Here is a 22,262-nt window from a genome sequence, read left to right as displayed (position 1 = left end):
AATTCTAGTAGTAGCTCTTTTAGGAATGATAAAGAAATGCCTACACATACAGAAATTTTTAATTTATGAAAAGACATTTTCTGAGTGGGTCAATTTCATTAGATAGCAAAGCTGTTAGATATTCCATTTTGGGAGGCTAAATCCCTTGGCTGTTAGTACTGCTTCTAAAGAGAATTTTTGAATGAAAATCAGATATTTCAGTTAAACTCCTATCATAACAGTGTGAAAATGACCCTGAATCCTCGAGAAGGCCCTCCCCAAGAAAGCAAGATAGGCAAAGCAATAGCCACTGGTACTTTTCTGTCATATATTCCATTTGCCTTTGGAGTCTGACACAGACACTACGATTTTACTTGCCACTTGAAATCCCTCTAAGGGTTAAAACTGATCCAAGCATGAATTTGGTTTTCATTCTGATATTTGCAAAATGTCAGAAGTTTTTTTCATTTTTGTTTCTAATTTATAAGCAATTTGCTTGTAGGGATTGGTAGCGATGAGTTTCCCTCTTCATTGTGGAAAGTCATGTTTACTGACTTCAGAACCATGAGCCCTATTTTTTTAGGGTTTGGTTATCTGGTGAATCTGGAGCATTAACACCTCCAGGCTGAATGTCAGGATTTCCGAACTACAGAAAATTAAATAGCTGACATCTATTAAGCTTGTATTTCTTTTGAGGTTGGCTGCATGCCATAAGTATTGCATCCATAGATATACTTTTCAGCCCCCTTAGGGACATATGTTTGGCTGCATGCCAAATGTGACAGAATTAATTGTAAAACAGAGTGTTTTTATTTAAATATAACATATCCATCTAACTAGTTGGCAAATTACTCTGGAACAGGTATTTAGGCACATAACCCCTCACTAACCTCCTTTAGGGATCTCATCTTCTGTATCTTGTTTCTAACATCCTGTAGACAGGAAAAGAGGAGCCCTAACCTTCTCACTTTACTCAACAAAAATTAAAAGCTTATACAAAAATTTAAAGATGTTATAGAAAATATCACTGACACAGGATGAACTCCTTTCATGAAAGAAAGAGATCTTTTTGTTTTGCTGCATGATTGAATATAGCTGCCAGTCACCTTTAATTACTCTGTGTAGTAATTTTGTCAGTAATCATAGAAAACTGCATGATACAGGCCACATTTAGCTTAGAAGAAATCCATAGGACTCAGTGAAAACAGTATGTGGAGGTAGTGAATTTATATTCTATTGACTGGCCAGTGAAATACCAGTAGATATTAACACACTACTTTATCAGAAAATATAAAATGTGTCTTCAGACTGAATGGAAAAGAAACTCCTAACATGGAAATTTACTTAATGTTTCATTATATATTTTTGATATAAAATAATATGAAGCTTGGTGACCACAGTGAACATTTCAATATAGGTCTAGACAGTAAATAATTCACAAGGTGTGGAATGAAATCTATTCTTCAAAAGTTTACTTAAGACCGTACACAGTCTTTCTTGGTGTTAACAATGATGCAACATGAGGTAAATTCCTTTTAGACTTCAAGTTGCCCCAAAAGAAAGACTAAAAAATTTGTATATCTTAAAAAAACGCAACACACCAAACCTGAAACAATCAAAAAACCTTCAGGGAAAAAAAATTCCTATGCCTATATTTCTTTCCTATATCATTTTAAATGCTGTAATGAAACAAGAATGCTTTTTTTGATATGAGACCCAGAAAACAAGAAAAGAGGTGTCAAATAGCTCTAATATTATATTGATTAATCAGATACATATTGCTTTACTTGAAGAAAATATCTTTAGTAGGCTCTGAAATATGCCACAAGCCAGAAAAGTTAAGAGCTGCGCTTTAGATTCCTTAGCCTATATATAAGCTGTGGTGTCACATTAAAAATGCTTGAGCTCCAGTGGATTCCCACCAAAGTCAATGGGCAGTGCTTAAAACTCAGGTCTCTGGTTATCATGCCATTAATTATCTCTGTAGATGTAAACTCAAGAACCCAGTTGATGTTATTGCTCACTAAAATAACTGTGGCTCATAGAAAAATTACACTGACTTCAGTAGAATCAGTCAGGCTAGCAGACGGATTTTTAGTCAACAAAAATCCATCTGTGGTTGAAGGAGGACTAATGTGATATTTAAGTAATGGAAGCAAACAACTTAAGGTGCAAATAGAGGGTTAAAGTAAAACAAGTCATTGCATTTTATTTATCCTGTCAAGGCTTATTTCTGAAAGTAATTTACTGGATTACACAAGTGGTACATACTTGTGCATGTGAGGATGTTGGTCCAGTGAAATGACTGGGAAGGAGAGCATCGCTCATGGTCTCAGGGCCAAGGGTGTGTGATTGTGTCACACTGGACAATAATGAGAAAGTTGCTTCACGTTTATGATAAGGTAAAGATTAGTATATGGTAAATTATCATGGATTATTACATACAGATTTATACCTTAATTTCCTCCAGAATTATCCAATTCTTGCTCCCATACACTGAGATTAATATATTACACTAAAGAGAAATAATATTCTCGTGTACATGAAGTTATTAGAGAGCCAGACCCTGAGAGGAACAGTACTAGTAACAGTATTGTTTCTCACTGTGATCGTCTAAGGATATGAGAAGAAAAGCTTTGTTTGAAAAGATAGCATCTTTCACAAGCTCTCAAATGTTAGTTGGCAAAGAAGGACTTTGCATGACTGTAAACTCCTCCCGCTGCCCCAAGCTATTTGTTTTTCTAATTAAATACATAGAGCTTCTCATTGCAAATCATTTCTTGTTACAAGTCTTTCCTCCTGTGTGTGTTTTTCTGGGCCAGATGTTAACCTTTAGAAGTCATTGCTGTTCTACCATGTTCAGTTGATTTTATTTTATTATAATAAAGATGAGATGAACAGGCAAGATTTACCTCTTTACTATGCAGGAAGTATAAAGACTGAGATAAATTTTGGACCATTGATGTTAATAACAATAGTCCCCTGTATATCAGTGGGACTAGTATTCCATGTACAAATTATCGTGCAAGATATTCATATTGTAATTCATACTGAAGAAGGAAGAGTTGTAGAAATAACAGCAAAATGAGGGGAAAAGAAGAATCCATTTAGCTACTAAAGATTAGATATTAAAGTTTTTTTTCTTAAGTATTAATATTTACAGGAGGGATGGGGAGCTTCTGTGTGTCAGTGACCTCATTGTAAGATGCAACTCTAGTTCCTGTTCCCTTAGTCCAGCTAAGTAAAAACTTTTTAAGACTTTGTCACTAATTGACTCAGTGTCACACCATTTAAATTGTGTTTTGTGTGTCCTGTCACAAGTTTTGTAAGGCAAGAGAAACTGGATGTGAAACATGTATGCAGGTCTGTGATAACAAAGGAATATGCAAGGAAGGCATAAGTTCAGTTTAGACCTTTTTATATCCTTGCATAGCCTCTCTGTGACTTTAACATATCCTAGAGAGTAAGAAGGCAATATGTAAAATAATAGTTTTTTCTGTATTCAGTGTCAGCAGTTTAATCCATCTTCCATTAGGAAATCTTTTCATAATTCAATTAGTTTTATTAAAAATGTGAATGCTTGCGAAAGAAATAGAGCAGATGTGGGGAATGACAGTCAACTGCATTTGTGACACAAATATTCCTTATGCAATGCATTATTACCAATTAAAGCTGGTAAAACTATATTGAAGAGTGAAGTCTCTGCTCTGATGGTTAAACCCTCACCTGCTTCGAAGAATGATAAATATTTACAAAATATAAAGTTGGTTTAAATTACAGAGACCACCTAATTTGCTGAACCACCTTACTGGTTGCCACTGTGTCATCATAGTTTCCACAAGAGGGTTATTCAGAGCTGCTCAGCTGTATTAATCTTTTCCAATTTTACTAGCATCACAGGGTCATTGGGCCTCCAGCAGCCTGAAGTACAACAGCTGCCTCAACATGAATTTGGCACAGCTTGCCAGCAGAGAGAGGAAAAAAGTTGAGATGGATTTAAAAACAGTAGTTTTGTCCTCAGTTTTTTTTAATGTTTTAAGGATAAATACAGTGTCTGCTATGAATGTATCAGCTGTGCTTAGCTAGCTCTTTTTTGGTTTTCGTGGTGATCTTAACTGTCTTTTGTCGGAAGGCCCAGCTGAGCAATATGTCTGACCATATTAGCAAGGTCAGATCCATTGTCCTGGTCTGTAGGAAAGAAGCAATCAACCGAACAAAAAAACCCTCACAGTCTTAAAAATCAAGCTCCTGAATTCATTTCAAACAAAAGTTAACAGTTTTGCTGTTTGATTAGTTAACTGTTTGGCTTCCAAAACTGCAAGCAACCAGACGTTCTGATTTGAAGTCTGCATGATTTGTGGAGAGAGGAGTGTTTCTGAAAGCCAGAACAACCAGTGTGCTAGGTTATAAGAACCATGTGTCAGTTACCTTCACTTTTTTCCTTTTAAATTCACTGGTGTTGCTGGAAGGTGGTAATCACAGACAATTCATCTTTATGTAGGCACGGGGTGCGTGGAATTAAGTTTTCCTTATTAATGGAAAACTGCTGAAAGTTTGTCCTCATTGTAGGCTTTGGAGTAAGGTCCAGATCCAGTAAGGTGAATATCAGCACGATCTTCCAAATCAGTTATTCAAGTGTCTTCATTATGTTGGGTTTTTTTTCCTAGCAATGAGATTGCAATTCGTTATTTTATGATTCTGTTTCATTGGTCTCCATGCTGAAAAGCCATTGCATCTGTGCAGAGGATCTCCATTAGGGCTTGGGCTAGGACCACCCACTCATTTCTCCTGAGCAAACCAGTAGCTGCCAGATAGCACCTTTTCAGTAGCTACCGACCTGGACTGTATGTGAACTGGTGACCAACAGGTGAAAGGTATTTTGTATCCCATTATTAATCCTCAGAGCCATCAAGTCATTCATTAAAACCTTACGAATAACTTTTTTATCCTTCAAATAAGTGTGCTGTCATGCAGTTGTAAACTTACATTTTTTGCTTTGTAAAATTGCCAAAGCATGTGATTATGAATATGCAACTGCACGCACTGCTCCTAGAAGTTGGGAGGTTTCCAGTGGCTGTCAATGACTACACTTGTATGGGTCAATACACGTAACAGTGAACATGCACACAAAATGCCTTCCTGCCCCAAACTGGTATTTTTCAGCTGTTTAAACAATTATTTGAATTTTCTTTAAAAGTTAGAATTTTATTCCCTTCTGCCATGTGTTTTCTATAACACTGAAAATATACTGTGGGAAGGGACAATGAGAAGAACTGCCATCTTAATCTAACTACATGTTGTGTATGTTCTGTTAGGGTAGTTAAGGTATACATTAAGTAGTTGAAAAAACTGGATAAATGCTAAATTTCAGTTGTGAAATAGCCCGATTCTGTCAAGTGATTTGATTTTATATCATTTGACACAACAATAATGTGTATTACATCTATGCAGAGGTATTGACATTACAGCAGCAGACAGGTGGCACCAAAAGGGATGGTTTAGATGGTGTGATGCAAGGTTTCTCAGAATGCCATTCTGCAAGAAAATGCTTTATTTATTATCATTATTATTTTTTTTTTGACAAATTTGGATATATGAAAATGATGGCCAACATGAACAAATGGAACTGTGCTAATATTTTTTAGTCAGACCATTTTTTGTCTTGGGGCATATAATGTAAGATTTTCTCCCCTTTATCTGTTCATGAGTATTTGAGCCTGTTGATAGCACAGTCATTCCTTTGATGCTATGTATGCTGGCACCTGTCATCATTATGTACTCCAGGTCTCCTGACCGGCCTGAACTTGAGTGCAATATGCCATTCAGAAAGTGCCAAAAAGAGCAGAGCAGTCATGTGTTTTTGGTGATCCCAGTAAATGAAAATTAATCATGTTTGACAAATGTTTGTGGCCTTATAGTCATAGTTCTGTAGGCAGAAGCTATGTATTTTGTGACTGTATGCAATGAACTGTCCATTTACGTTCCAGAAGTAGACACAGAGTGCAACCAGTTAAAACTAATGATGTTAGTCTGTTAAAAAAAGCAATTATGCAAAACCTGTAGATGTTAATTCTGTCAGTATTAGTGATATATATGCTTGGTGCCTGTCATTTGGAAGCCTCAAGGCTGGACTTACAAATGTCGTGGTAACATTTGCCAGGCTAAGAATGCCAACCTTGGAGTTAAATGTGCAAATGTAGTGTTCATACGCATGCCCACCCCCGCTAAATTTGAACAATTATTTTATATTGACCCGATTTTACATTGTGTTTTCAAATAGAGATCATTTTCTTCTTTACTTCCTGTCCTCCACTGTTTGTATGCTATTTAAAATAAAGACATTGCATATAATCTATAGATGTGTCTTTACTGCAGTAGTAGATGAGGGAAAATCAGTCTGGGCTACATGACTTACGATTTTTTGGTTTGGGGTTTGGAGTTTTTGTTGGTTTTGTTTGTTGTTTTTTTTTGGGGTTTTGTTTTTTTTTTTAAAAAAAAAAAACAGGATGAGAGGCACTGCAGTGTAAGATAGTGTACTTTATCATGTATTGGCACCGTTTGGTTGATAGGACCCTTGTGCCGTCTGGATATGGTTTAAAGGTATATGTGTTTACCAAAGAAAGTTTACTAAATAATAAGGATAAACACTTACCTCCAATGAACATTCATTTTATGAAACTAGAATATTGTAAATGGTAAGCCTGCATGTATCTCTGCCAGGATCATCTCTTGGAAACAAGGCCTCTATGTTGGTTTTGATGAAACCTGGTCTTGATATAGTTCTTGGTGTGCTGCACAACTTCTCTCTCCCTCTTTATTTTGTTGTTTCTAAGGCCCTACTGAGAATCTGGAGCAGCTGTAATCATGAACAGACCTTGGTATTATTCCTATGGTAATTTGTGGGATAGTACAGGATGTATGCAATGTCTGTTTCCAGACCACAAAACTTGAGAAAGCCTATACACTTATATCTGTGAAATAACACTGAAGGCAACCTGGAGAGGTGCAGACCACAATGCCTTTCTTCCACAGTGGTTAAGCTTAACTGTTCTTTATTCTGGAGGACTTCTATTTTATAACACAAACCACAGAAACTAATTTCATGGGGATAGGGATAAACACATCACAAGTAACTTACTGAATAACTGATGGTGATTTGTGTTTGAGTATCAAACTCAGCTAATCCAATATCACTCTGTTCATGAAACGAGTAATGACCACTAATGGATCTGCTCGGGCACTTGTATACCATAAGGCAATTTCAGTGGCTTGGTAATTTCAGTGATAAGAAAATCTCTGGTTCTTTTTACCATAATTTCTGTTGTTTTGTTTTGGTTTTTTTCTGTCCATTTTGTCATACCATTGACCATTGTCTTTAAAAATTACCTTTTCTATTTCAGTTATGTTTTATGGTTGACAGAATTGATTTCTGATGAAATCTTACTTCCCACATTGAAATCTGAAATATTTTCTATTTATTTACCTACCTTTGTGGTGACTTTACTGTTGGCTGTGTATATAGTGTTATTTAGGACACCAAGAAATGGAATGAAGCTGCATCAGGGGAAGTTCAGACTGGACATTCAGAAAAGGTTCTATACTGAGAGGGTGGTTAGTCACTGGAACAAGATCCCCAAGGAAGCGGTCATGGCATCAAGCCTGTTCAGAGCTCAAGGAGCATTTGGATGACACTTTTAGTCATATGGTTTAGTTTTAAGTAGTCCTGCAAGGAGCAGGGAGTTGGACTTGATGGTCTGTATGGGTCTTCCAGCTTGTGATATTCTATGATTTCATAGGACCAAAACATTTTTTTTTTCCTTTCCCCATTCCTCCATCTTTTTAAGAGCATGACTGAAGCTCCCTCCTGCCTTCCTTTCTGGTTTTAACTTGGGTCTGTGTAATGCTCATCCTGATGCCTGTCCAGAAGAGTGGAGCTTGATGTTCACCCAAAGCCCTTTACAATAGTTTTTGCAATACATTTCTACCACTTCCTTCCTTCCTTACTTCCTGGACATTGACGATGTTGGACACATTTCTTCCTCAGTCTGGAGGTCTGCAGTATAAAGTAGCTGACCATAAAGCTTACCATAACACTTAAACATTCATATTTACTTAGGCTAAGTCTAGTGATAGTAGTAGTTGCTTTTCTTTAGTGCCTGGAATGTGGGAATTGTAACTGCACATGATTGCTCCATGGTGACACACTGTTAAAATAATTTCCCTCTCACCCCCCTTTATTTTTTTTTGTTAAGGGACGCAAGAGTGAGGCAGAAAAGTACTTCATGAAGGCTATTCACCTGGATCCTACCAAAGGGAACTGCTATATGCATTATGGTACGTTTCAGATAAAGTTTCCACACGTATTCCAGGCTTGCTGTTAATCTCTCTGAGTGATTAAGGATTTGAAAAGTGCTACTGGCAAAATACATATATAAAATATATTGGGAAAGAAACTAATCTATTATGTATAACTTCATCCCCATTTCAATTTGTTAATCACTGCAGAGGGAGAGGTGAAGATTTTGCATAGCCTTCCTCCTGTGAGAGGAATTTCAGTATTGCTGCCTCTCTGGGAAAGAAAAAAAGGTGACTATTGCCATATGTCAAAGTTTCATGGCCTGGAATATTATTATTAACAGTTTTGGCCTAACTTTGCTGGCTGCCGGTGGGTGGGCAACTAGAAGTTATACTGTAGTGTGTCTGAGTTCTTTGTATTGAAGTGTCTGCTTTTTGTTGAAGACTTACAGCTCTACATCTATCTTCTTCCCTGCATCTTCATGGCTTGAAATGGATAAATATTGCAAGAGATTTTGACAAGTTGGCTATATCTTTGTCATACTAAGTCATGCATGTGCATAAAGCACACAGTTAATTTGAAGGTATCTTTATAACTTTGGCTTGGTTTTGCTAGATGTGCAAAAAATATTTCCAGATGTGATTAGTCCCAAGGAAGCAAAAATATTTAACTTTATGGACAATTCTTACTGTATTTTAAAGCTGGTAATAGACAAATCTAAAAATGCAAGCTGTTTAGTCCCAACTGGAAAATACAGAAAGAACTAATAAACTTCATCTTTATTAAGGAAGAAGGTAGGGAACCACAGACATACTATATATATATTTCTTTGTTGGTTTGTTAGTTGTGTGGTTTTTTTTTTAATTTCCTCTTCTAACTGGGAAATGTAAAATAAATAAAAATGAGTGGCCAAAAGGGAAAATTAATCTCATATCATAACCATGCTTTCACTTTGTGTGATATCTTTGTCTGAATTGCACGTTGTATTTCTGTCTGGTCCTATGCACTGTAAAATTCTGTATGTTAGACTCCCAAAATCAATGCATACACTGTTACTTAGAACATGTCATGATATTTCAGTGTATGTAGCCTAGTGTTGCATTATTTTGCATTATGGGTCATTGCAGTTAGTGACCTTGTCTTCTACCTAAGCCTGTACAGGTAAATCCAATAGGGGTATTTGGGCACATAAGCTCCATTATTTCAATTGGATATAAGCATAGTTGATATCTCAATAAGGAAAAGTTGGAACAGATTGTTTCCTGAAATCCTGCTCAAGCCCCTTCCATCCTTTGTTATTAAGAAATCTATCCTTAGTTATCTGGAATTATAATTTGCATTCAAATTCAAAAGTAGTTCTCAACAGTCTGCTCTGGCAATTGAAGTTATGATTGTGTATATTTTATTACAGGTCTAGTCTTTATTCTTTTTGTCTCTCAAAAGTCTTCATCAACTTGCCTGTCTTTTCCTGCAGTATTCCCTCGGTGTCATTTTCAAGTGCCCTATAAACTAAAACCAAGGTTATTCAAATAATCATTCACCTCTGATGTATTGATTTCCTCATTACCAGACTACAATATTAAAATGGTGTGTTGTTTCCTAATTAAGATTATTCCCTAAAAACTTTAGCATTTTTTCCCCCTTTGTTGTGTCACAGGTTCAAAAAGTGGTTTCTGTGTCCATGTGCAGAGGTCACTATTGCAACATAGAGAGGATTTGCTCAGCAGATTAGGAGTGAAGGACAAAATTTAGTCAGTGATGGGAATAGCGGCATAGTAAAATGTGTTGCTGAAGGGCTCTAGGCACAAGAAGTTCCCTATACCGGTCCCTAGATCTCTGTTATGGAGTATTATACACAGAGGTCTACTGAATGCAGGTGAAACCTTTTCTTTTGATTGTATAACGTCCAATCACCTCACCAAATTCAGTGATGTTACTCCATGTTAATATCAAAGTAGCTGTGAGAAAGATGTTGTTTACTTCTGCTTGGCTTATGTGTCTATATAGTACAGATATTCTCAAAATGTTGTCATTTTGGGCACAGGACTTCTTAAAAATTGAAATAAATTTTCCTTGCTTTTCTTTCTTTCTCTTTTCCATTTCTTCTGGTTTTTTGCTGTCTTTCCCTTTTCCCTTCCACCTATTTTTTGTATTGATAAGGATTCTGTAGTGTATGTTAACAGTGACGTTCCAGCTGTTACACAGGAAACCCAAGTGAATATTTTAAGCTTTATCTCTACATTTTCTTAATTTGTTTTAGCACCTTCTCACAGGTACAGTCTACATCCTATATGCCAAGAGTTAAACTATGGGGAAAAACTGTCTGTATTTTACATGTAAATCTAGAGATGACTTTTTTTCTCAGCATGAAGATGTTGGAACAGAGAATAAGATAGTTGGCATCAGCCCTAAAAAACCCACATACCTCATGGAACAGCCAAATGAAAAGAATGGTCAGTTGGGACACAACATTATGGAGTAGCAGGAATAAATGGACACAAGATTTTCTTCCAAATGCATGTGGATCCACACACTTATAATTCCTTTTCCTAGGATGTGCAGATGTTCTTTTTAACTTCTAACCATTTGGACTTTTTTTTGGAGCTATCAGGAAAACTGTCAATATACTGTAACTTTTAAGAGACTTAGGTTTGTATTATAATGTGCTTTATTTCAAGCTTTAATCCAAAGCTATTCCCAGATACGACTTGGTGCAGAAGTTGGCTTATCTGATCACATGAAAATTTGGAGAGGTGAACAGTTTCATGGTTGCTCCTTAGATAATACCACCACAGCATATTTCTCTAATTGTTTCTAATCAGTTTTGTGTAGTGATTTGCTGGTTTAGGATTTCAGTAGATTTAGGTTTAAAACAGTGTTTCTCAAATTCATCATGCTTAGAGACGTCTGAAGGGAGAACTAGCGGAAAAGCTAAAGAGATATAAATCCCTGCATGCTGCTTACATGATGCCACTTCATTGGTCATAAGAGGAAGTGGCTTTTACTGTAGTGACCAGAGAAGGTGGCAGACCCCTCTCAGGCTGAAATGCAGGCAGCTGTTCAGCCTGTCCACATTTTCCATTTCTTTTCCCTTTTCCCACTTCTTTTCCCCTTCTTTTTCTTTTCTCTTATACCAGTTATTTGAACATCTGAACTTTGTGTAAAACCGTTGTCTTATGAATATGAGAGTCTTGATGGGTGATCTGGTACAAGCTACTCAGGTACACAGTACTCTACCAGAAACACCTAAGCTAAAGATGAAAGAGAGAAAATGCATATGAATCAGAAAGAAGAAAACATGGTAGAGGAAAGAGTGCAGAAGTACCAGTGCAAATTATTTTAATATTTTTTTTTAATTCTCGGGCAATTAATATGTTATTTTTGGCACAACCTCCAAGTTTTTAAACTAAAACACTGGAGATTATTTCAGATACTAGATTTAAATTCTCCTATAAAGTCTGAGGCTTTTAATTTTATATTTTTAATGCACATTTTTGAAAGAAGACTTAAAGAAAATAGTTTTGACTAAACAAAGTTGAACTTTATAAATGCTTATTTATTTTTTAATTTCCATCTTGTTTGTTTGTTGTTTTTTTTTCCTCTGGGAGGGCTTTCTTCATCGTATCTTACCCACATCTACTCAGGATATTGGCTCTCATGCATCCCACTTCAGGCATTTAATTCAAGTATGCCATTTGGGGTCCTGCAAGACCTTGGTAGCTTCAAAAGATAGAAGACATAGTTGAAATGGTCTCCATTGGCCAGAGAGGGGACTCTTTTTGTAACCTAGTTGCCTCAATTTATGCATATGGTTAGGTGGGATGAATGTGAGTGTCAGTCTTTGAAACCACAGGTAGATACCTGTGGACTAATCAAGTCCAAAAGGAATTTTCATATAAATATTTTAAGAACATCTTGGCATCTAAATAGTCAGTAGGTCAAATTTGTTAATAAGTGTGCCAAACATGGGAATGTTCAGCTGGGCCAGACCAGTGCATTTATGGCTCAGAGATTATTTGGTTTTGGATAGAGTATTGACCACCCACTAAGGAAGTAAAGATCTGTTTCTGCCTGCACTGAGCCTGTCTCAGGAGAAGTTGAAGAAAGGTTCTGTATAAAATTTGTCAGTGCACAGAGATGAGAGGAATTGCAAATAGTGAAATACGTAAGTGCTCATCTATTAGAAAAGAAACCAAAATGAATTCTTTAATAGCTTTTCACTGAGATGGCTAGTAGGATGCAGTGTAATTGAGGAGTTTGGTGTTGTGGAAGGCTTTTTGAAACATCTTTCACTTAAACAAGTAAACAAACAAAAACCCCCATAAATCTACCGTGAAATTTAAGTTGTGCAAACATTTTACCTCCCAAACTGTCTTATTTCCTTTATAATTTGCTGTTTAAAAACAAAACCAAAAAATGACTGCTAAAGCAAGTTTTATTCTACTTGTTTGCTAAAAACAGTCTTTGCTACCATGTCTCTTGAAGTGTGTATTGCGGCCTTTCTCCAGTGTAATGAAAATTGAGTGGGAATAAAGAGAGAGAGAAAAGAGGAGTGAGGTTTCCAGATAAATGTCTGTACAGAGGTCCCTCCTTCCTTACATTTGTAATGGCTTAATTGGAATGGGGAAATCTAGAACCTAACAGGATGTTCAAATTAATTCTGTTTTATTAATCACCATTGAGACCGCCTTTTAAAATAGTTTCCTTTGAATAATACATTGTTTCTAATAACTCTAAATTGTTTAATGATTCCTTTTTCATTAGAAAAAAGGATTATCCTCATTAGATTAATTATGCATTCACTTAATTAGGCAATCCACATTGATCAGCTGCCTTTTTCAGTGTATTCCCAGTTACAGATATAAAAGAAATTGAAAACCATGCTGTCAGGTTAGGTAAAACTGAATCATATTAGCTATACTGTCATTGAAGGAAGAATAAATTAACATGTTCCCAAACATTCTAAGGTTTTGGTTGTGGGTTGCTTTTTCATTATTATATTTCACTTTTGAATTTTTGATAATTTAGGACTTGTTTTTGTAGATTTTCTTCATGTTATCTGGGTGGGTTTTTTTACAGAAGGTTAACTGGTTAAGTGCTGTTTTTATTTCCTTCACTTTCATCCTAAGTCTTTCTAATCATTGTTTCAGGACAGGACTTTTAGCCCTTTTTGATGCCTAAATTTTCACCTGAGTCTATGAGCACTTTGTATCTGTCTTGCCTCCAAAGATGACTGCTTTACCACTCCTAAGTCTCAGCCTGAAAATGGATTGGAACTACTGTGGTTTAAGCTTCAAAATAAATTTCACTGAAACATGATAGCAGTGGATTTTCAAGTACCATTTTTCACCCTGTTTTTAAGCCATAGTTACATGTGTTAGTGAGTGTGAGAGTTTACATATGTTTACAGATATACATTCAGATTTCTTCTTAGATGTGATGATGTATTTATAATATTTCCGTGTAGTCACATTGTTCACGGTGCTGGAACTTTGTGTCTTTGTTCTTCACTATCTGAAGAACGGCCTAGGAAAGCTTTATTTTTCTCCCATATATTTAAGGAAAAGATCTTTTGAAGAAAACAGTGTAATAATGAAAAATGTCAAAGTTATATTGGCAAGTAAGAGAAATAACAATGAATACCCAGTAATGAAGTCTTACTCAAGAGAGTTTTGTGCCAATGGAAGAAATATCACCTTAGTCCTTAGGAAGGTCAGGTTTTATCTTTGTCAATGAAATGAATAAAACTTACTTCACAATCCCTAATTCTGGTGAATGAATTGTCCCTTTCTGACTGACAGTTTAGCTAAATACAGTATATGCCAAATGATAAATAAAACAGAGTGCATGCATCTGCTCCATTGGGAACACCAGATGCTACATGATGATTATGTATTGAGAAACTAAATTCCTTGATGAGATGAGGTCAAAGCCAACCAGATGTAGTATATCCATCACTAAGTCGCTTTGCCAGCCTTCCCAATATGCACTCATGAACATTTCAGAAAATAAAAGGGGTTTTGCCATTTAAAATCTTTTGGAAATCCTAACATTATAATGATTTTGTAGGGAAACTATAATGCAAGTTTATGATACTCAAGTAACTCATATTCATAGAATATAGGTGCCCTTTGGAGGAATGGTCGGTCTTTCTTGAGCATACAGTACCATCAGGTTAAGACCCTGACTTTGGACTATGGCTTATACCTCCTTATACAATATGAGTGAATGCAATTCCAGGAAGACATGGTTCCTAGACCCAAAACAGGAAGAGATGTAACGGACTCACAGAAAGGTTTCATTAAGCTTCCAACCTTTCTGCTTGCAGGACTCTCTCCAGTAACTTTGATTTAAGAAAATCTTTAGCTACTACCAGAAACAGAGCTATTCCGAAGAATATACCAATTTGAAGTCATCTTTCTGGTTTTCTTGGCAGCTGTGAATGAGTGTACAAAGGCGTATGTACATAAATTGTCAAGTCCTTTTTGTTGCTCCCTAGGCTGTTGCTATCACACAACATTAGAAGATTATTACAAACCACTATAATAACTACTTATTCCAAACTCCCTGTAGAACCAGTCACTTAAGTGGAATGCAGTGGAGTATTTCCAAACAAGCTAGGTCACTGACCCTAAACGCTGTGGAATTTCGATGTTTCTTCCCTTCCCTTGAGTTTATCCTTAAATCTAAGCATTCTGACATCCCAAATACATGGTTGACTCTGCTTCCTCAGCACAATATACTAGACTGCTCAAGAGATGTGGTATAGAAATTGCAGATTAGAGACAGGGCTAAAAATGTGGCTTTATGCTTTTTCATGTTGCCAGAATTTGGAGGTTCTGCAGGAACTGAAAAAAGTCTGTGGCATGAACAACCTTGGAGACTTCTTTGTTAATGATCACGTTTTGACCTATGTGTGCCAGCTCATTATGGGGATTTTTTGAAGAGATAGCATGGAGGTGCTAGAAAAGTGCAACTGGATAGTTCTTTCTCATCCAAATTTCACTTTTCCAAACCTTTTACATCACCAGGTATCTGGGGAATGACATAGGGCCCAGAATCTTTCTTACTATTTGTAAAATGTGAGGTACTCTGTATTACATGTTTTTATCATTAATCTTTTGGTTTAGTGAGAGCTTCCAGTGATCCAGATGTGGTCACAAGTTCAGTTATCAAGTCCCAAAGGCTTGCTTTTTAATTTTTTTTTTCTTATCTCTGGTCATTCCCTGGATGACATCCAATGGTATATTTAGCACAATTGGAACAGAGGAGTATTTCTAACAAAGAAAAAAAGCTAATAAAAAAGGTTTTTCCAAGCCAGTGCGTATATTGTTGTTGCGGCACCCACTGCCTTGCGTAGTCTTTCTGTATATTTTGTTTGCAACGGAATAATCTTCTCCATGGGAACCAACTGAGGAAATAAACTCCTGAAAAGCTCTTCCAGCAGGAAAGCCAGAGAACGGCTTTAGATAAAGGTAGAATGGGATATAAGGAGCAACAAACCAAACTGGAATGCTGCTACCATCATGTAAGTTCTCTTTGCTTCCCCTGCCACATCCTACATATTCACCAAGAAATTGTCTAAACACACTGGAAAGTGGGATTTTTAAGAATATTAGGTCATGTCTGTTGACTGGGCATCTTGCAACATTGATTCATCACCTGCAAAGCTTTGGAAATCAACTTGGAGACAAGGTCCCTCCTCTCATTTCTTCCACAGAGTGCTACTGAAATTTTCCATTCAGAAATCTGGTTGCATCCGCTCTTTTGCTCTGCATTGCCACAGCAAAGTTAAAGTTGATAGTGACTTCAGTGGTGGTTCTGCTCATGCCAGTGAGAATGTAGTTCAGTTCTCAAGTCACAATCTTGCAGCTTTACTGTGTGCTTCAGAGACAAGACAGAATGCATTGGGTCAGCCAGAACCTGATCTCTGTTCTGGTTTCTATTGAAACTTGAAATGCTTTGAAAGCACCAACAAATATTCAGCTTCCCATTCTCAATGATGAATGTGCTGAAAGAACTTCTAGTGAATTTTATTATAAACATATTTGACAGTTGAGTCTATGGTCTTGATATAGCTTCTTTTCGTGTTAATATAGTTGTTTACATTGCTGCAATGGAAGGAGAAAACTTTTTTGAAGAGGATAAGGTGCAGAACACTTGGTGACAAACATACATTAAACCAAGCAAATGCTAACTGTTCCCTATTATGGTGGGAATGGAAGTTCTTCCCTTCTTATTCAGAAGGTAATTTACTCAGTTTTGCTTGAATTACTAAAGGTATCAGGACAAAATAATAAGTTGTTGAAGATTGAGTAAGTGCAGAACCAACCACATGCTGAGAACGTTCCAAATGGTTTATTTCAAAGGCAGCAGTAGCAAACCCAGCTATTTCAGAAACCTCTGTTCTGGTACAAAGTATCTTTGAATGTTTGCCAGTGAACAAAGGAGAGGGAACATTTCAATTAAAGAAAGATTGGTGCAACTTTAACTTTTACCTAGTAAAATAAAAACGTATAGTGCCTGTAAGGAGTAGTTGAGCCGATTCTAGAGGAAGGCACTAATGCATTTGTGCTCTAAACATAAAATATTGTCACACACATGCATATTGCAACCAATTAATACCATTTATGTTACAATAAAGCAGCAGAACTACCAATTCAGATGTATGGCTTTTAAACTGGTGTTGGCACATGTCTTAACAAAAAGCTTTGCAAATGTTCATGATCATTTTAGAAAGACAATTATAGAGTAGAGAGCGGTATGCTTCCGCCTCTGTGGATAAATATTTGTTACAAATTTTGACAGAAGATGAAAGAAAGTTGTGTTTTTCAACTCCTACCTAGGAACTGGATTATTTGTTGTTGTTGTTTATATTACATATATAGTTTTATTTTACTTTTCAGTAGATTGCATATATTGCCTCACATTTTTTTTGCCAAATATACACTCAAAACCACTGTTGACAATTTGCAAGAAAAAGCGTGTTTGAACAAGACTGTAGGTACAGAATTTGTCAGCTTCTATGCCATTTTTGATGCTTAGATAGCCTAATTTATGGAAAAATGACTTAAGAGGATAGTGAAGCATTGAATCAGTTTTCTGCTGTCAAAGGTCTTCACAAAGTCTTGACTCCACATTGAGTCTCAGCTTTGTGCTGTCTAGCAAGAAATGTGGAAAATTCTATTAAAAAAGTAACATTGTTCCAGGCAAAGAATAGTGGTGTTGAAGATCACACCTGAACATGGACTGTGGATTTCCCACTCCTGTTTTAGAAGAACAGTAATGAAAAAATATGCTTTCCTAGAAGAAGGAAACTCTGGGAATAAGAGCTTCTAGAAAGCTGTTTTCTCAAAAGCTGGTTCTGATTCCAAAAAACAAATCAGGCTACCATGATTTATGTTGTTGGCAAGAGTCAGAGTCATGACACCTGCAATAAGAAAGCCGTGTATGTGATATTGAGCAGCGTCTCATAAATCATGCTGTTTGCCAGCTGCCTGTTAGAGTAGAAAATCCTGCATGTAAATTTTGACCCACACAAGTGGTTCCTGGATCCAGAGGCTTGTGGATCAGACCTTCCAATCCACCTTCAACACCTTGGCAATAGTCTGCCCTGCTAGTGCTTTTCTCTTGGGAAAACACATCTTTATGGCTTTGACAGGGAAAGGTTCAGAAGTTTGCTTTTTAATGAAGGAAGTGCAGCAGTAAACTGCCAATCCAGTTCATTCTTGTATGAATTTAGTATATCATATTAATAGGAATGGTGGTTAACACTTCAAATTAGGATAGCTCTACGTAGGTGCTTTAAATTAAATTTAGATGTGTGAATAAAATTAGTCTGCCTTTCAGAAGAACTTGGCAAATCAATTCTGAACTGAAAGTTTCCACCTTCTAATGGGTCTGGCTGGGATAGGGTTAAATTTCTTCATGGCAGCCTGGATAATGCTCTGTTTTGGATTTGGGGCTATAACAGCCTTGGTAACACACCAGTCTTTGGCTGTTGCTGAACAGTGCTTGAACAGTGTCAAGGCTTTTTCTTTTTCCCTTTCTGTCCTCTCAGCCAGTAGGCTGGGAATAGGCAGGTGATTGGGAGAAGACACAGCTTGGACAGCTGATCCAAGCTGGCCAAAGGGATATGCCAGATCATATTACATCATGTTCAGCAGTAAAAATTAGGGTAGAGGAATAAGAGCAGTTTTGGCTTCTGAGGTGGCCTTTGTTTGAAGGCTGGATGGGCATCAGTGTACATGTGGGAAATGGTGAGCGATTTCCTTCACTGTTTTTGTTTCTTTTTTTCTTTCCTTCATCTATTAAACATTCTTTATCTTGGCCCACATGTATTCTTGCTTTTGTTCTTCCTGTTTTCTCCCCTCACCCTGCTGGGGTGGGGGGCAGTGAGACTCTGTGTGAGTGCTTGGATGCTGGTGGGGGACAACCCACCACACACCTGTACACTCAGGTATTGACTTCCCACTAGATTGGGAAGATAGCAGTCAATTATATTTATATCCCATCCAATTAAAGAAATGCTTAACCAACAGCCAGCTTAAATCGCCTCTACTCAGGCAATGAGTTAAGTCCATTATGGGGTGTACCCCTTTCCTGTTTGCTTTCAGTGTTCTATAAAGGTTTGGGTGTGAAGGATGCCATAGTTGGCTTTAAGAGGGCGTGCTGTGTATCATCTGCTACCTACCCACTCAGCATGACTTATTGCTGCTATTATCAACTCCATACAGGGGAGAGACTTGTTTATGGTGATGCACAGTGCTAGAATTTTCTTTTCTGAAGAACTGAAAGTTTTACTCATACTGGACCAGTGTCATACAGTACTTGCAATTGGTTTTAGTTAACTTTGGTAATAAAGATAATGCTTTAATGTGTTATATAGAAGAATAATCCTATTATAGAGACACTTTTTAGAGACCTAGTAGTACATGGAGGGTGAATTCTGTTTTTAACAATTTAAAACATTAGTTTAGAGTAGTCTACATGGACACACCAAAAATGTTAGCAACAAATGGAATGTATGCAGCCAAAGTCTCAGAAAAAACAATTAATAAAAACAAGCTTTTAGCTAAAGCACAGTACATTTGCTTTTCAGTAAACATATATAACGCTGTCATGTTTTAAATCAGACTTCTTATAGAAATCTAAAGCATGTATGAGTTTCATAGTATCTTCAGTATATGTTGGTAGGGACCTATTAAAAGAATTAACCTTGCTTAAGAGCACCAGTAAATCATTAGTATTGGTTTGAAATATTTTCCAATAATGTTATATTTTTAGAAATTACATGGATAAAGCGCGAGAATTTTACTGTTTAATAAAATGAATCTAAAGTCAAGAAATTTGTTGTCACATGAAGTAGAATATATCAATTACATTTTGTTACATTGGGGTAGTTACACATAAGTTAGTATCTCTCTTGAGCTTCAGTGCTAAGTGTTTCATACAGAAAACCGAAAGTATGTTTCTAAAGATCTGACTCTAAAAATCCTGGAGTAATTTTCATTGAAAACAATAATGAGAGGTTTTTTTCTCCTTATGACCAGTTGACATCATTTTTGAATTCTAAGCTGTAAAATATTTTTCCTAAATTAGGTATAGAATTTTGTTGAGAATGATCTTGAATGTTAACCTTTTAAATTTCAAGACACAGTGATGTCCTTTTTCTTCCCCCTGGCTGGAATTATCAATAGGACATGCACTTACTAGTGTCTCATTCTGCTAATCCAGTGCTTTCATTAACAAAAGAATCTTAATGTTAACAGTTTGAGGCTGGTTTACTTTAGCACGAACCTAAAGATTAGAGATACTCTTTTAGTTAATTTGTGAAAGAGAATTTGAATACTAGTTGGTGAAGCTTGTTTCACAGATTTCTCTTTAAAGAAAATGGTAACTCAGCTGAAATCAAGAGATATGAACTGATTATTGCAGTTGGTGGATCTACTTGTCTGAGACTTTTCAGATTCATATTTTTAGTTTGTCCTGCTACATATAAGGCATACTCCAATGTGGTACCCAAAAGAAAAGAAAAACAAAAAGAAAAATAAAGAGCAAACTTGTAGCTTTTGTAAACATTTATTGGTTTTTTTCCCTTCATAGGAGACTTGCATTAGTGGCTCAAGTGACAATCTCTAATTCTGAAGGCTAATTAATTTCTTGTGATCCAAACTCTTCTCAAACTATTTTTTTCTTTTGATGGTTTTATATTTATTTATTTATTTGTTTACTTACTTAATGTTCTATGTGAGAAAGCTTTTTTTGGAAATCGTGTTTCTGCACACGGTAAACACAAATCATCATAATGCATGAAAGGACGGTGCATATTAGAGTGCAGATGTAACTAAAGCAAGTAAACCTTATGCTATGAATCCAGAAAGGCACCTGAATGTTTTTACAAGATTTTTGCAGATCTGAATAACTAAGATATAGGTGACTGACTACGTAAATAATCTTCCATCTCTTGCCCAGTTGAAATGTACCCACAGAGAAAGCAAAAAGCTAGGAAAGCTGTCTCTCATCACTTTTTGTATTGAGATATTTTTTTCTGCAAATGTATTTATTGTGCCAAAGCATCACTGGATTCACTGTGCCCCTACAGACCTTGCTAGCTGTGGTTAAGTGGGTTTTCTGCATAAGCATATAACGAGCATGAAAGTAATAGGGAATGAATGAGGAAAGGAAGCAAGAAAAAAATAAAATCCCTTGCCATGAGAGGAATTCATTTGCTCATTGCTTACTGTTCCTGAAGAGTCTTGTGACCTTTGATAGCTTGGTGGACTTTTTGTTGAGTAATCTTACTTTACCAAGTAAGAAAAAAACAGGAAGGATGGGACGCTGGAATGTATAATAGCCATACTATAAGATAGCATTCCAAATATAAAGTTATGTAGACACAGAGTCTAGACAGCTGAAACCCTTTGAAAAGTTGTTGATCCAAAAATAACACATTTTACAAATTAGGTGTGAAAAAATCATTATAAGGAGTAGAAATAGAGTGGTTTGAGTACCTTCCAAATTATTTTTTTTTCCTTTTCTTCAAAGGAAAACACATTTTTATAGAGTTCTACTAATTCTTATGTGTTTTGTTTTGAAACTACTGGAATTTAGTTAAAGTTTGGTTAATGCTAAAGTATTCATTCTTTTCAGTTTTAGCTTGACTTGATTATGATAATGTCATTTGTAAAAATTCAGTCATATGATTTTAGCAGTCTTTTTTTTTATGTGAAAGGTGTAAGTATTGTGTAGTACATTTGTAAAAAGCTACCTGTTGTGATTCTCTTAGTGTTACTGAAATACCTGATAAAATAACAGTTCATCAAGGTATACACATATATAATAATTTTAAAGCAAAGTATCATGTATAATTCTAAAGCTGAAGAAATATGTTTGCATGTATATATATATATATATAAAATGTGATTTTGAGATATGCCTTTAAAATAGGAATTTATTCCATTATTAGATGCTATTTTATTTAATTTCATTTTGTTCTTAGGAAGTGAAGATCACTGTACAGGCAGAAGGGAAAGTTCTTAAGTAGCAGGCTTCTTGGGGATTTGGAGTATTGTTTCTTGATGGCTGAGTTTTACTGTAGCTTTCTCACTATTCATAAATATGTTCTGCAAATATTGCAGTTATATTACCTGTCATATTCATTGCATTTTTTCTATATTGACTACATTTTAAAGATATTGAAATAAGAGCAGATCAACAAATAACTAAACATTGAATATAATACATGAGATTATTTTTTTTTTAATTCCTTTTCCTAACTGTCTGAAGTATTATCCATCAGTTATTTTCTGTGGGCTCACTTTCATGCACTTCATTGCAGGACAGTTCCTCCTAGAAGAATCCCGCCTGATAGAAGCAGCTGAGATGGCAAAAAAGGCAGCTGAACTTGATAGAACAGAATTTGATGTTGTTTTCAATGCAGCCCATATGCTCAGGTTAGTGCTTTTACATCTACCTTACTTGATTT

At 36.1% G+C, this 22,262-nt stretch overlaps 1 protein-coding gene across 2 annotated transcripts in view; it reads left to right on the top strand.

Annotated features, from left to right (window-relative positions):
- The window catches only part of TMTC2 (transmembrane O-mannosyltransferase targeting cadherins 2), a 252,425-nt gene that overhangs the window by 198,297 nt on the left and 31,866 nt on the right, over positions 1 to 22,262 (top strand). For both annotated transcript variants that reach the window (XM_055808895.1, XM_055808896.1), the window contains 2 exons: positions 8,232 to 8,313; positions 22,116 to 22,230. In XM_055808895.1, coding sequence (XP_055664870.1) covers positions 8,232 to 8,313; positions 22,116 to 22,230 — 197 coding nt within the window. The remainder of the gene's footprint in view (positions 1 to 8,231; positions 8,314 to 22,115; positions 22,231 to 22,262) is intronic.

The sequence above is a fragment of the Falco peregrinus genome, chromosome 6, assembly GCF_023634155.1.
Source record: "Falco peregrinus isolate bFalPer1 chromosome 6, bFalPer1.pri, whole genome shotgun sequence".
Classification (NCBI taxonomy): domain Eukaryota; kingdom Metazoa; phylum Chordata; class Aves; order Falconiformes; family Falconidae; genus Falco; species Falco peregrinus.
The sequence above is the reverse complement of the archived record's forward strand: the minus strand, read 5'-3'. Positions and strand labels throughout refer to the sequence as shown.